This window comes from Corythoichthys intestinalis, chromosome 10 (genome assembly GCF_030265065.1).
Source record: "Corythoichthys intestinalis isolate RoL2023-P3 chromosome 10, ASM3026506v1, whole genome shotgun sequence".
Classification (NCBI taxonomy): Eukaryota; Metazoa; Chordata; class Actinopteri; order Syngnathiformes; family Syngnathidae; genus Corythoichthys; species Corythoichthys intestinalis.
In genome coordinates, this window is record NC_080404.1 from 8,633,916 (window position 1) to 8,650,078 (window position 16,163).

Below are 16,163 nucleotides of genomic sequence, written 5' to 3' on the forward strand. Positions count from 1 at the left end.
TAATTTGCCAGATGACACTTCATGACATGTGTCTTACTCTTAAGCATTCAGTAATGCCAACGATAGTTTAATGTCATAATCATGACAGTCTTATGACGCCGCTGTCAAATAAAGTGTTACCTATTAACCCAAATAAATCAAGAAATACGCTGCTCTGGACTATAAGCCGCAGAATTCAAAATGAAGGACAAAAAGTAGCAGTTTATAGTCTGAAAATTAGCGTATATTAATATAATTTGTGTTCAAATATTGCAATTGAAATTAGCTTATATAATCCAGATATTTATTCTGGAAGTTTTCAAAAATGTTTCTTTAGTAGTTTTTGAAAACAAAGGTTTTAATTGAACGGTGTATCACCAGAACCAATACAAATGAAAGTTAGTACAAGTCGATACAGATTTATTTTGCATTGATAATATAGGCTATCAAATAATCAGGTTCATATTCGCGAGAAATGTAGCCCTGACCCCGTTCACCCAATCTGTTTGATCATATTAATATTCCGTCCCCCTTGGAGGCGCGCCATGTAGGACGTGTGTCGCAGGCGCTCCGTGGGAATGCTATATTTAATGCCACTATTCAAACTCGTGAAACTGTCCGCTGCTGGAATTTAGCACACACTGTGCTGCTGTGTATTTTGAGATCGGCGGTTGTGGAAATGGCGAGCCTCCGACAGAGAACTGACCCATCGAAAAGTGGCCGTGGTAAGCAACGAACGGCAAATTTTGTCAGAACACCGGCGGCAAACGACGATATGCTACGTGGCATCAAAGGCATGATGGATGAACTTCGAACGGAAATTGTAACAAAATTCGAGACAATAATTTCTGAGTCTGTTAAAACAGAAGTGGCACAAGCTCTGAAGCCCGTAGTTACGACGATCGAGGCTCAGAAAGAAACTATTTCGGACCTTGAGCGTGCGGCTAACGAGCACGGAACTCAGCTGGCTAGCCTACGGGCTGAGGTGGATAAGCTGTCGGAAACGGTGGTGTCCTTAAACGCGAAATGTGAAGACCTGGAAGCCCGTTCAAGACGAAATAATATTAGATTTGTGGGCTTAGCTGAAGGTGCTGAGGGTTCCAACCCTACTAAGTTTGTTGCTAAGCTCTTGGGCGACATGCTAAGCCTCGAGAACGAACCCGAGCTTGACTGGGCACACAGCACGCTGCGTGTTAAACCGAAGGATGGCGAACCTCTGCGACCGATGATCATTAGGATCCACATGTTCCAGGAAAAGAGCACAATTTTGCGTCGGGCGGGAGAAGCATCACCATTGCTGCACAATGGGAAGAGGCTCCATATTTTTCAAGACTTCACCCCTACTGTAGCAAAACAGAGGGCTGCATTTGCTAAGGTGAAGCTCTCGTGTGCTAATGTGAGATTTGGACGCCGATACCCGGCCACGCTACACATTACAATCCCTAATGGTCCAACTCATCGATTCGAAGACCCGAACAAGGCTTTGGAATTCGTCAACAAAACTCTCTTCAAATCCCAGGATCAAGAGGGAACTTGACTTCTTTTCTTATTTTTTCTCCTCGCCTTTTTTTTTTACCCTGTCCAGACGCTGCCCCTTAATCTGGAATTATTTTGGAGCAATTTTGACTTTTTGAGCATCTTGGAGGAGGCTGGATTCTCTCACCAGCTGTTTTTTTGTTTGTTTCTCTCCCTCTCATCCGGATGCTACTGTGGAGAGACCTCAGACTCGAGATAAGTAATTTCTGCGATTCTGTTCCTACAAGGTACGTTGCTCTGACACTGAAATACTGAGGATGATCGGCCTTTTTTGTTTTTTTTTGTCTCCGATCATGTCCTGATGTAATCGGGCCCTATATTAATGTTGGGAACGTGCCCAGACTTCTGTTTTGTTTTTGTCTTTTTTCTCAATTTTATTATTATTGTTATGAATGTATTATTCGGTGTTGCCCTCGAATGCTGTGGATCCTCGGCATCGTTCACTTCCTGTATATGCTGTATTGGCACCATGGAAATAGTGCTTAGAAAATAGATTTCGTTCCACTGAAATGGATCTACATGACCGCTGCATTATAATATACATACGTTGCTAACTAGTACCAAAAAAAAAGTTCTATTCACGGTTTCCAGTCATTTTTTAGTAATTTGCTTTTTTGTGTCGGTCTTTTTTTTCCCCGTGGCGCAGTGATATTGATACAGCCATAGGCGTGGCCACAAGGGTGGCCGGGGGTGGCATTTGCCACCCCTGAAATTTGGTTGGCCACCCTAAGTGCCCCCCCAACCAACCACCACCTCAGTAAAGCTACGTTCACACCGGCCGCTTAATTTGCTTGTCGCGCCGCGGGTTCCCATGAAAGTCAATGTGAACGTGTCACGCATGTCGCGTCGGGGCGATGCGATGACGCCAAATTGACTGTAGCTCGTCAAATTTAACGCACCGCCAAGGAGATGGTTTGGTTGAACTTTCTGCGACTGAGTTCGGCGTCGAGGAGGAAGCAGCCAATCAAATACTTTTTCCTCATTCACGTGACTTTAGGCGAATAGGATGCACAGGAACGTCAATATCATGCATTCACAACAGACCAAGTTGGACAATTTGGTGTTTATATTGTTCTTGAGAACACTACTACCACGACGGTGGTTAAACACCATTCATAATTGAGGTAAGTGAGAATGTCCAAACTGTGAAAAAAATGTGAATGTTAGTGTTTAATGTATAGGCATGTCACAGGTGGTTGGGTAACGTTTGTGTAGCTGAAGTTAAGAAGCTAATGTTAGCAACACTAGCTCAAATCGTTTGAAAGAATTTAAGTGATTAGAACTTGGTAGTTTTTTTCCTTTTTCTTTTTGCCTTTTTCTTGGTTGGGGTAATTTTCACTTGAGTTTGTTTGCGTTTGCTGTGATTTTAGTTTTTTTCAACATGACACATAAATGCCTGAGCATTATGGCCTCATTTTCTCGGGCAGATTAGGGAAAGAACAATGAAGAGATCTCAAAACATTGAGACATTCTTTATTGTCAAGAAGAAAAAAAGATCAGCTGCTGGAGACAGTGGGGCTACAGCGTCCTCTTCAGGACAGCATTCAGCAGGTAAATATATCATAAAATTAATAGTTCTAAATGTGTACTTATCTGTAAGACAACAAGTTGAAATATATTCCTTATGTTTATGCATTAATTGAATATTTCTTTGTGTGGTCAGAGATTCTCATCAGTGAGGGTGACAGCCATTCAGATGAGGATCCACAAGCGTCTATATGTGAAAGTGGCAGCGACACAGACGAGGCTCCACATTCTCCGCTCCCCACATCGTCCCAGTCATCAGGTATTTAACTTCTAGTTTTGTTTGAAGATTAAGGAAAACTTGTACAAAAAATATGGATAAAGCAGTTGGGTGCATTATTTAATTGCTGACCCAGGATTAGGTCACAACAACACTTACAATTTATTATCATTGCATAAAAACGTTCAGTAATTAAAAAAAATATATATATTTTTTTCCTAGATATATCACGGTGCCCAACCGATGGACCAACACGGCCATACCTGAGGATGTATCCCAGAAAAAGGTTTTGCGCCATCTACTGTAAGTACTGACAATCATTTGGGGTGAGAAGTTTGAAGTATGCAGTGTAACAAAATCTGATTAATACACAAAATATGGACGTATGGGTTGGATTGCATGTATGGGTTTCACAGTACACTGTGATGAAATGGTGGGCCAAAAATATGGGCCCCTTGGCATTATTTTGCTAAGGGCCCCCAAATGGCCTGGGCCGGCCCTGATGAAGTCATTACTTGTAATCTAGTTTACTGGTTATTATTGTCATCACCAAAAATCAGAAGCTGTCATTGAAAACTTTAAACCATTTTATGTCAATACAGTAGGGGTGTAAAAGTACATGTATATTTACCAAACCGCTCGCAATTGAATGTTAGGTTCAATACAGTGCTGTATTGAACGCTGGCCTGCAGTCAGTTTACATAGGCCATGATTGCATGCTGCCACTACATTTGCAGTAATATTCAAGAGGGTATTCATTCATGATTGGGGTGATTAGGTAAGGATTTTAATCATTCATGAGGAAGCAAATCCTTGATTTGTGCTACTGTGATCATGTGAGTTTTGTTTTAATAAACAACATGCTGAGCAAGCAAATGGTTTAACATGTTATTCCTGTACTTTACTGAAACGAATTGTGACCCCAAAACCGAGGTAATCGTGACTTTTTTTGTATCGTTACACCCCTACAGTAATATATGCCACCCCTCTACAGATTGTGACCCTGTTTGGCCCCCCCAAGAAAAAAATCCTAGACACGCCCCTGGATACGGCGGAGTCGCATCGTCAGTGTGTGAAGCCATTTTAGGTCACGTGCACCAATAGGAGACGAGGATTGTTGCTATGGGTTTGGAAAACAAACAACATGGCGGCGACCATGTCAAGCTACGACACGAGCGAAGATGAACAAAAGATAAGAAAACCGCATTCGAAATGTAGTCAAAAGGCATGGAAACGATGCTATATGCATCTCTCATCTGTCCAAGGGCGAAAAAGGGCAGGAATTTGGCCGAAACGGCATGCAACTTGCTAAGCCTTCGTGGCTACGTCAGACAATGGCTTTCTCTCCAGGCTCCGTCGAAGGATCTTGCTGAAAATGCGTCGACTGGGATTTTTAACGACATTGACTCCAGGTAAGCCACACACACGCCTTTTGTTGTGAATAACTATGGGAGTTGGGGGCTTCTGGTCAGATCACATATGAAGTTAAGACTTGCAATGTGAGTTCTGGGCTGTAGCGGTCATTATTATGATGTTAGATTGTTAACTTTGAGCAAAAAGTTTAGATTGACAAATAACATAGGTTTTTCATAGTATTTAGTTTGTTTAACTGTAGTTCCAAAAACCTATTTGATAATATTATTCAGGAAAAAATGGCAGAATAGACAAGCCTAGATCATTTGGATTGGAAGATTATGTAAATATGATATGGATGAAACAGTTCACACATGGTTTATGTGTGTGTGCGTGTTTTTTCAGAACTGAAACACCCTTCACTGACAGCTACAACTTCTTCTGTGGGACCGTCGTCCATTAAAAGATTAGAGTTGACCAGGATCTGCTACGAATGGACAAGCTTGTGGAAATATGGCTTTATTGGGACCATGGAAAAAGTGCTTAGAAAATGGATTTCATTCCACTACGCTGGATCTATGCGTTCAATGCATTTTTTTCTAAGCCAATACCCTTCTAACTTAGTCACCAGCCAGAAATGTATCTTGATGTGAATACACAAAAATACAGATCTAGTGTTGCTGTTTTTGCTTGTTTTAAGTGTTATATTAATTCTGGCAACACAAAATCTTTATCAAATGTCATAAACACATCTACCAAACATTTGAAACAAGTATTGGTGCCTTTGTATACACATAGGTGAATTCATGTAAATGAAATCAAATGAAATGAAATCAAATGCAAATGTAGCTAATTTCTTGAAGGAAACACTTCAACATTAATGATTTGCACCCAGCACAATGAAATATATATTGAATTAAGCTAAAGGTTTATGTATCATATATTAAAAATATCACAACCTACTATGCAATGAAATATATAAAATAAAAAATGCACACCATGATCATAAATGGCTGAAAATCAACCAAATTGCTACCACACCCTCCTAAATGTGAATCATGGCAAAAATGAAATAAGGCAAAAAATTATAGGGTGATCAAAAAATAATGTGCCAAAATCATAAGGTGATACTTAAAAAATAAAAGACATCACAAAAGAAGTGATGGACACGTGTTGAAGATAACTTCCAAGTTTTATTTCATGTTTCACAAGTGCTCAAATGTGAGCACACCCAGCAGCACGGACAAAATCAAGCCACGATGAGAATTCCTCTCAAACTTGTGCATGTCGCAGTTATTGTCTTGATTGCAACTGTTGTTCGATATTTCACATCATCAGTACTTGCTGGACGTGTTGGTATGTTAAAGACAAAGTTCATTATCCATCTTTGGCACATAACGTATGTTATACACTAAGTGTATGTTCCACCACTTCCAGCAAATATTGATGACATGAAAGATCGAATAACAGACTATATCAACGCGGGAGGGAGGAATTCTCATGTCAACTTGGATGTTGTCCATGCTGCTGGTGATGGCCATATTTGAATACTATGAAAACATGAAATTGAACATAGTTACTTCCTACCACTGTCCAAGGTAGAGTTTTTTTTTAAAAATGTTTTCTGTTTTTGACTTGGCATTATGATTTTGGCACAGCCTTTTTTAATCACACTGTATATACACAAAAGGTTGGAATCATTCAAGTATGGTACTGTTGGTACACAACATTTATTTAAACATGGAAGTGTCTCATACTATAAAAATACACATACAAATATTGAAAAACGAATTTAAAAAATATATTGAGAGAAATAAAAAATAGTAAAACTGTACATGACAACATTACTCCTCAAAATCGCTTTCATCAAAGTCATCAGCCCATCCAAGTGTCTTCTGTTTCTTTGGAAACATTCTCGCATGCTTGGCACCTATATAAATCAGTACAAGAAAGTTTTGCAGACATATAGGAACATCTTCCCGTGTCACAATTGGTTGCCTTTCAACTACAGTTGACTACTTGCAAAACAGTATCAGGGGCAGGATTTTTAGTCATCCATGTCACTGCCAACTGCCCATCCTCAATGTCCCACCCATTCCCAATGGGTGAAGGGGCACACATTTTACCTGTCAGACGTTTCATAATTGCTTCTTGATAGTTTGCTGTCCTGCAATGTTGGTACAGAGCATCAGTTTTTGGGGGAATAGAATGTTCTGGCAAGATTGACGAGGCCATACAGAAAAATCTGCATTTGGCATCATTTTTGGCATATAACTGGCCAAACAGGTGGCACACGTATTTCCACAACGTGTTAAATGTTTGTAGGTCAAGTTTAAAACTGCTGCCCAGCTTTGCAAACCCAGTCAGGTACTCTTTTTTTTTTTTTTTATGACGTGCAAAAGAATTTTTTTTCCCCCCTTTGCCATGAAAGGCACAAGCAGAGTCACAACCTGTGAATGTATGGATGCCAATGAGTGCTAAACACACACTAGTGCCAGGAGCTGCAGAGACCTCAGAGATGTCAGTCCTCGTTCTGTTGCCTCCTCCTGTGAAAAAATGCAATTTACACTGTAAATCTATCTGCAGACTTACAGCAATCACTGCCACGTCAGTATCAGGGCTTTTATTGACTACAGCTTGATGTTCTTGAGCCAAAAGGTTTATTTAATCATTGTCACTCATAACAGGTATGCAATAAAAAGTTCTACTGGATTCACTTTCTATACACTGTACATACATTTTATAACAAAGTGGTATTGATATCTGGGCTAAAAAATGGTATCGTTACAACACTAGTTTAAATAAGATTTTTGTGAGCATAGGTTAATAACAATTAACCTTGTAGCAAAGGCGTGCGTGTGGCTTACCTGTAGTGAATGTCGTTAAAAATCCCAGTCGACGCATTTTCAGCAATATCCTTCGACGGAGCCTGGGGAGAAAGCCATTGTCTGACGCAACCACACGGCTCTGCACCTTTTTTCCAAATTCCTGCCCTTTTTCGCCCTTGGACAGTTGAGAGATGCATATAGCATCGTTTCGATGCCTTTTGACCAAATTTCGAATGCGGTTTTCTTATCTTTTGTTCATCTTCGCTCGTGTCGTAGTTTGACACGGTCGCCGCCATGTTGTTTGTTTTCCAAACCCATAGCAACAGTCCTCGTCTCCTATTGGTGCACGTGACCTAAAATGGCTTCACACACTGACGATACGACTCCGCCGTATCAATATCACTGCGCCACGGGGGAAAAAAAGACCGACCGACACAAAAACGCTAATTACTAAAAAATGACTGGAAACCGTGAGTAGCACTTTTTTTTTTGGTACTAATTAGCAACGTATGTAAATTACAATGCAGAGGTTATGTAGATCCACTTTAGTGGAACGAACTAACACAATTTTCGCTCAGCCAATACAGCCTAGTATGACCATGGGCAGTGTTAAGCCTGAGTTATACTCCCGCGTTGCGGTGACGGCGTAGCGACTACGGCGTCATTCGACATTCGATAGTTCTGCGGTGAGGGAACGCGTTGCTCTGTAATTCACCGCCAAGCCACTAGAGGGATGTGGCGTTATGTTTGTACGGTTTTGGGGCATGCTTGTTTACTTCCGCTAGTCGGAGAAAAATAAACAATGCAATATGGAACTCTTGAAAGTAAATATTCTGCTCATCAATACTGAATAAATATTGAACATACAAATGTTGAGGGGCAGGCGACGCAGAAGACGGTTTCGAGGCGGTCTGGCCGACTTTTGATGCCGCACAGAGTTTTAGACTCAGGTGGAGACCGCTAGCTGTGGCGGCTAGCTTCAAACTGGTGTCGAGCACTGCGTTCAAGGTCTGCAAAGCCCTCCAGCCCGATTTGTTTGCCGTGTCCTACAACCAGCCAGTGGGAAGCCATAGCAGATTTCTGGTGTCTAGGGAACTTCCCAAACTGCGTTGGGAGGCTTGATTTTAAGGTTATCATAAAAAGCACCAAGGCACTCTCAATCAGTGATGATGTATCGTGTGTGTGAACTGTCTGTTATTGAAAATTAAAGATCAAAATAACTCTTGACACCAAATCTGTGCTTTATTCTTTATATACTTGAAGTGTGACACGTAAATAAGTCACAGACTCACAGCAAACATATGTACACAGTAAATGATGAAGTGCACCAACCAAAAATACGACATAAAGTGATAAAAAGTTGGCAGTTTTTGGCCGACTGGGTCACCGCTTCGTGTGGCCACTCGATTCCGACCACCCACGTTTCGGTGGTTCTTCCATTTATTTATTTTTTCGATCGCCGACCTTGCCATTTGGCAATCACAATAATAATTTCTTGACGAGACTTGCTCTTCGATGATACTCCCATCAGCTTGGTCCATTTTTGCGTGTAGAAAACAATGTTTGATTCTATTGTACAATGGCGGTGTTTTCGCGGTAAACCGGAAACAACAGTCTGAGCGGACCAATCACAGTCCGTTTTCGCTACGTCATACGCGTCTACGCGACGCGAAGGTTACAAAAATCGAGAGGTGCGCGTCAGGCTACGGCGTAGGGTCGTAACTCGATTCTTCCTTGACGGCGTAGGTCTGACGCGGAAGTATAACTCAGGCTTTACCCTACATGGTCTTAGCACAGTGTAGCTCTACTATTTTTTATTTTAATTTTTTTCTTGAGCATTGTGTGTTTAATATTAGCGCTGTAATGTGGATGGACAATTCATGTTAGCATTCCCCAGGCTGTTAAAAGGAACGGTAGTTTGTTAAGTTATGACAGAGTTTAGTATGTCATTAGGTAAGATAGCATGCTCCCCTTTTGGGATGCTTCTCCTAAGAGTGAGTTTTGTTTTTGGTTTTGTTACTTTTGTTGTTTTTCAATGGGTTATATTGGGGTTGAAGCCCAGGATGAGTTGGGCTGTTCAACATGGGGAGGGTGGCACATATCTCTCTTTGTATGCATATGGTCAAGTTTATCCATTACTGGCCTTATCAGGTGTACTCTTTTCCAATTTTACTTGTTCTTTGCGATGGCCAATGCTCAACTAGGTGGAGTTGTCAAATTTGTGAGCTGGAATTGTAAAGGCTTGAACAACCCTATTAAACGAAGTAAGATTTTACTTCATTTATCTCAACTTAATGCTCATGTTGCTTATTTGCAGGAGACTCATCTTAAAAATACAGACGCCTTTAGATTAAGACGAAGCTGGGTAGGCCAGATATTTCTCTCCTCCTTTACCAGTAGAGCAAGAGGGGTGGCAGTACTCCTACATAAAAGCATTCCTTTTGTTCATATTAAGACCATTTCGGACTCTACCGGTAGGTTCATTATTGTTTTAGGCCATATTTATGAGGTGAAGGTTGTCTTTGCAAACATATATGCCCCAAATTGGGATGATGAGGGTTTCTTTAAACGGATTTTTTCAATGTTACCAGATTTGGCACAATATAAATTAATTCTTGGCGGCGATTTTAATTGCTGGCTAGATCCCTCATTGGATCGCTCCTCTTTGACCTCAGTACCACAATCAAAATCAGCCAAAACAATTGGAGCCTTTATGAACGAGTTTGATGTCCTCTGATCCGTGGCGCTTTTTTAATCCAGATAAAAAGGAATACTCCTTTTTTTCACACGTGCATCGAACTTTCACTTGGATCAATTTCTTTTTAATAGATAACTGTTTACTTACTGCTACTTCTGGCTGTAAATATGACTCAATAATTCTTTCTGACCATGCCTTAGTCTCCATGAAGATATACTTTCGCAAGTTCATAAATACACGGCCACCTTGGCGTCTTAATACCCAACTCCTATTAGACAAGAATTTTGTTGACCGTATGACAGAGCGATTAGATTTTTATTTTCATGTTAAAAGAACTTCAGGTATTTCAGCTGCGGTACTATGGAAATCAATGAAGGCATTTATGAGGGGGGAAATAATTTCATATGAAGTACATCAAAAGAGAACAATCATGACAAAATTGACCAAACTTTCTCAGAATATAGCAGCGCTGGACGCTCAGTATGCTGTTTCTAAATTGCCTGAGACTTATAGAGAGCGGATGGCTCTTCAAGCAGAGTACGAGTCCATTATTTCTCAACAAACTACTAGGCTCTTACTTCTCTCAAGGTCAAAATTTTATGAACAGGGAGATAAAGCTGGTAAGCTTTTGGCTCACCAGCTACGTCAAAGATCATCCTCCCAGCTAATTTCACGAGTGGAGACTGACTCAGGCATTACGTCAGATCCCTTAGAAATAAACAGAACATTTTTAGACTTTTATAAATTACTGTATACGTCGGATAACTCCTTTGGGCCTGAACAATTAGAACCATTTTTTTAGCAAAATACCGCTACCCGTCCTAAATCAAACCTTGAGAGAGGAGCTAGAACGCCCTATTACTGGACCTGAACTCGAAAAGGCAGTTAAATCCTTACTAGTGATGCACGATAATGCATTTTTCAGCCGATACCGATAACCGATAATTTCCTCCTCGTTCCAACCGATAACCGATAATGTCAAGCGGATAATTTTATTAAAAGATTCATGTAAAATTTTAAAGTATACACAAGAGAAAATATTACTGTGCAAAAATAATATTGCTCTTTTTTTTTTCCCAACATCAAATGTGAACAAGTAGTAAATTCCAACATCTAAATAAAGACCATTTGTCTGACATTGTGTAATGGTAAACTTTTGGCAACAATTACTTACAGAGTAAATACATAAGTTGCACAAAAATGGCTTTAAAAGTAAGCCATTCCTAAAGTATAACATTACGACACAGCAAAAACACAACTCCTTAAAACTAGTTAAATTCCCTTGTTTTCAGGGTAAATCTATTGGAAATAAGTTATATTAACTGCCAGCACTTCAAGTATATTTCACTCAGATTTCTTGAAGAAAAATGGCCAGCTGAAAATAAGCTTAACAGCCTTATTTTAAGCAATAAATTATTATACATAATCCTAAAAAAAAGAAAAAAAAAAAAAAAAAAAAAAAACTTGTCAGAAATGTTCTTTATTCAAGAATATGTATGGTTCAAAACATTATTTGAAAGCAATTTTTTCTTGATTTAGGTGAAAAATGACCATATTTTTTTTAGATGTTTGGGCTTAAGAACAAATGGCAATATTTAGTTCAAGTAAGTGGAATTATCTGGCGAATTCATCTGTTAACTAGTCTTCAACACTCAAACAAGATGGGGAAAATTATTTGACTAGATTTAAGAAGAATGATCTGATTAAGACGTCATAAATTTAAAGCGTACTGAATGCATTACTGACTGGATGACTTCTTTGTGTGGTTTGGTGCACGTTACAATTATCAACTAACCACTGTGCCGTCATGATAAACATGCTTTGCTGTCATCACTTGTGTAAATGTCCGTGGTAAAACTGATGTGATCGGCATGTCTTTCACGAAGAATCGTGGTCGTATAAACTGCATTATTTTTTCATCCAGGGGTTTGGCTATCGGGTCACTTCGGGAATTTCCTCCCGCCTGTGCCCTTCAGTCCGCCCAGCTGCCAAATTAGCACCCGCCCCAGGCATCTGTCTTGAACCGGAGTGGCGGCGGCAGCTAAGTTCGTACCGGATATCCGCCCGCCCCGGCCGGCTCGCTGCGGCGCATTCGGTGCATGGCTCTGCTCTCATGCTCTGCCCGCCTAGGGCGAGGCGGCGGCGGCCTGTCGGACCGGCAGGCTCCGTCGGAAGACGGCTACTGGCCGCTTTGGGCTGCATTCCCAAACAACCCGACTCCGGGAGGACCGCAGCGTCTCTGTATCGTCACAAGCCCCGTAGCTTCCTTTATAGTTTATTTGTGTTTACAATAGCTTTAGCATTCGCGCTAGCAGCAGCCTCGTATTCGTTCCAAAAATCATTGTGATGCAGTTTTAAATGGCTGCTGGGTTAGTGCTAGTGGTGTTCAATGAGGACGCTTTCTTTACGCCTCGTGGAACGGTTTTGTAGATGGCGAGAGTGTCGTTTATTTCATTTCACACACGGGAAACGCAACGCACGCTAGTGAGAGCGCCTCAACACTGATGTGTAACACCGCCTCCTCTATGACGCCGTACTCCTAAACCCCTCCTCCCACAGGGGCTTCAGAGAGGGGAGGGGTTGAGCAGGCGGCAGTGGAGAAGTGAAGAAAACTGCTTGGTTGCGCACATTTGGAGGCTAAATCAAGTATATAATTATCGGATTGCATTATCGGTTGATTTTTTAAAAAATCTGTATTATCTGTGTGACGTCATAATTGCCATTATCGGCCGATAATTATCGGTAACCGATATTATCGTGTATCTTTAATCCTTACAGACCGGCAGAAGCCCGGGTTTGGATGGTTTTCCGAGTGAATTCTATAAAACGTTTTGGAAGCCATTAGCTCCTTATTTGTTGGAGGTGTTTACAGAGGCCTTTGAGCTTGGCGTTCTCCCTCAAACGCTGAATCAGGCATGTATTTCTCTGATTCTCAAGAAGGGTAAAGACCCATTAAAATGCAGCTCTTATCGCCCTCTCAGTTTGTTGAATGTAGATTTTAAACTTTTGTCTAAATTGTTGGCTCTTCATTTAGAGTGAGTACTACCATTGATTATTTCTCAAGACCAGACTGGTTTTATTCGTGATAGACACTCTTTTTTCAATCTTAGAAGGGTTTTCAACGTTGTGTATAACCACTCAACTGAAGCCCGGTCGGAGGCCTTGTTGGCCCTAGATGCTGAGAAGGCCTTTGACCGAGTGGAATGGGATTATTTATTTTTTTGTTTGGGGAAATTTGGGTTTGGAACGAAATTTGTATCTTGGCTTCTGTACTCGTCTCCACAAGCGTTAGTTAGAACTAATAATACTAATTCCGAATATTTTCACTTATCTCGATCTACCAGGCAGGGCTGTCCTTTGAGCCCATTGTTGTTTGCGGTGGCCATGGAACCTCTTTCGGCTGCACTGAAATGTCACCCTGACCTATGTGGTATAGTGCGACATGGTGTGGAGCTGAAAGTTGGATTATATGCTGATGATCTTTTGTTATTTTTGTCTGACCTATCTCGTTCCATTCCTGCAGCACTCACTGTTTTAAGTGATTTTAGTAGAATTTCAGGATATAAACTGAATTTGGGAAAGAGTGAAATATTTCCTGTAAATCAGCTAGCCAAAGTATATCCGTTAGAAACATTGCCATTTAGAGTATCTAAATCAGGTTTTGCTTATCTTGGAGTTTATGTGGCAGACACATTGAGCAACCTTCGTAAGATGAATTTTAAATCGCTGCTTGTACAGCTCAAACAAGACTTTGAAAGATGGTCCTTGCTCAATCTCTCTGTTCCAGCTCGGATAAATTCGGTTAAAATGAACATTCTCCCTCGACTTCTTTATTTGTTCCAGTGTATTCCGATTTTTCTTCCTCTTTCCTTTTTCAAATCTGTGGACACTCTTATTAGGGATTTTACATGGAATAAAAAGAAACCCAGGTTGCGCTATCAGACACTCCAAAGACCCAAAGAACTAGGTGGGATGGCTCTTCCAAATATTTTGTACTACTATTGGGCAGCTAATATTAAGAATTTGACGTATTGGCTCTGCTATGAGAGTACTGATAGCACCCCATTGTGGCTTGATGTTGAAGCCAACTCCGTCAAACCGGTGACATTGAAATCCCTATTGTTTTCACCGCTCTTATCATCTACCTCTCCATATTCACAAAATTTTGTTGTATTCTCCTGTCTCAGAATTTGGAACCAATTTAGAGCATATTTTGGTCTACAGGCGCCTTCCATTCATGCTCCAATTTCACCTAATCATGCTTTCCCCCCTTCTCTACTGGATAACACATTTACTATGTGGTCTAGGCTGGGCATTGAAACATTGAAGGACTTATATCTGAACTCAACCTTTGCTTCCTTTCAACAGCTGGCTGAAAAATTTTCATTACCTAACTGCCATTTTTTCAGATATCTTCAAATCTGCAGTTATGTTCGCTCACTTTGGCCAAGTTTCCCGATACTCCCGGCTACCTCCGTTTTTGGTAATTTTTTAAAACCTTTGCCATCGCTAAAGGGTGCAATTACCACAGTCTATTCAAATATTTACAAAATCAGCTCTGATTCCACTTTAACACCCTTAGGGCGATATGGGAGTCAGGTTTGGAGATGAGTATACCTGAAGAGGTCTGGAGAGAAATTTTGGGTAGGACGCACAAATCCTCAATCTGTGCTAAACACTGTTTTACCCAGTGCAGGATCCTACATAGAGCACATTATACCAAAGCTAGGCTAGCCAAAATGTTTGATGCGGTCTCCTCCACTTGTGATCGATGTAAGCAGGCTCCAGCTGATTATGTACACATGTTTTGGTTATGTTGTTCTTTAACTGCAAATTGGTCTGATATTTTTGCTGTTCTATCAAAGATCACCGGGATGGATATTGCTCCAAATGCCTTGACTGCTCTGTTCGGTGTGGTTCCAGCAGCACATTTTCTACCTTCTCAGAAAGGGGACTTTATAGCATTTTCAACCTTGCTGGCTAGGAGGCTAATTTTGTTAAGATGGAAGTCTTCAGTCCCACCTACGCAAGCCTACTGGCTCAAGGAGATGTTATATTTTCTCAAATTGGAAAAAATTAGACTGACACTCGGTGGATCGGCTGAGTCCTTTGAGGACGTCTGGAACCCTTTTTTGGTATATGTTAAAAGCACAGACTGTCATTTTTGTGTGGATGTTTGAACTTTGCCCTAAATATTTTGGGAATATTAGTTTTTCTTGAGCTGTGCCTTTTTCCCCTTTAAACGGGAAAATAATCATAGTTTTTTAATTTTTTTAGATATGTGCCTTGGGTTTTGGCTGGGTGGAGGTTTTTTTTATTTTTATTTTTATTTTTATTTTTTATTATTTTTTTTTTTTTGTGTTCTTTTGATATGGTGGAAAAGGAAAAAATGCTCACATCTTGTTACTTATGTCATGACTTATGTGACCAATAAACAAAGTTTCAAAAAATATATATATATATTAATATTCCGTCCCCAGCAAAAAGTGGACATGCAGGTTATGCTGTGATATCGTCCCTACTAATGATGAGACCATACCTATGCCCTTGGGCAGAGCAAGCAGAGTTCAGCAAGAAAAACGCACCCATATGTACAGCTGGCCTATGAACTACTAGTATATGTAGTCCAATTAGAAATTTATTTTACTACTGCTCTGCTGTTAGGTCACATTGTTAATTTTAAAACACTTCTTGTTTATCTTATAACAGGTTCAGGTCACTTTGCTGTTGATTTTATGGCTCTTCCAGGTCACTTCCTGGTAATTTTATGGCTCTTCCAGGTCAATTCTTTTTGATTTTGTGGCATTTTCAGAGGAGTTTAAATATAGTCCTAAGGGTGTACAGTATGTGCCTTCTCAGTGCAATTGTAAAAACACTAGATTGACATGCTCAGCAAGCCGTATGACATTTAGCAGCAGTTCCTGGAGCGCCGTCACAAAGGGAGGTCCATACAATGGATCCCACAGAGACGTTCTAGTCGAGTGCATCTACCCGCATCTATAATAAGAAAGTATTTCTAAGAGTA

At 40.5% G+C, this 16,163-nt stretch overlaps 2 protein-coding genes across 5 annotated transcripts in view; one reads left to right on the top strand and one right to left on the bottom strand.

The window, feature by feature from the left end:
• Positions 1 to 16,163, bottom strand: part of LOC130922881 (dual specificity phosphatase 29-like) — a 112,515-nt gene that overhangs the window by 55,221 nt on the left and 41,131 nt on the right. The window lies entirely within an intron of this gene.
• Positions 536 to 15,712, top strand: LOC130922882 (uncharacterized). 3 transcript variants are annotated; one of them, XR_009064604.1, is made up of 5 exons: positions 536 to 3,066; positions 3,179 to 3,301; positions 3,482 to 3,562; positions 4,254 to 4,671; positions 5,018 to 7,482. XR_009064604.1 is itself a non-coding variant. In XM_057848117.1 (5 exons), exons 2-5 carry the CDS (start codon positions 2,958 to 2,960, stop codon positions 15,120 to 15,122), a joined length of 432 nt encoding a protein of 143 aa, XP_057704100.1. In that variant the 5' UTR covers positions 536 to 1,742; positions 2,943 to 2,957; the 3' UTR covers positions 15,123 to 15,712. The 3 variants fall into 3 exon arrangements, 1 of the variants encoding a protein (XP_057704100.1); XM_057848117.1 differs by lacking the exons at positions 4,254 to 4,671; positions 5,018 to 7,482 and adding an exon at positions 15,004 to 15,712 and having other exon boundaries at positions 536 to 1,742; positions 2,943 to 3,066; XR_009064602.1 differs by lacking the exons at positions 3,482 to 3,562; positions 4,254 to 4,671; positions 5,018 to 7,482 and having other exon boundaries at positions 3,179 to 3,310.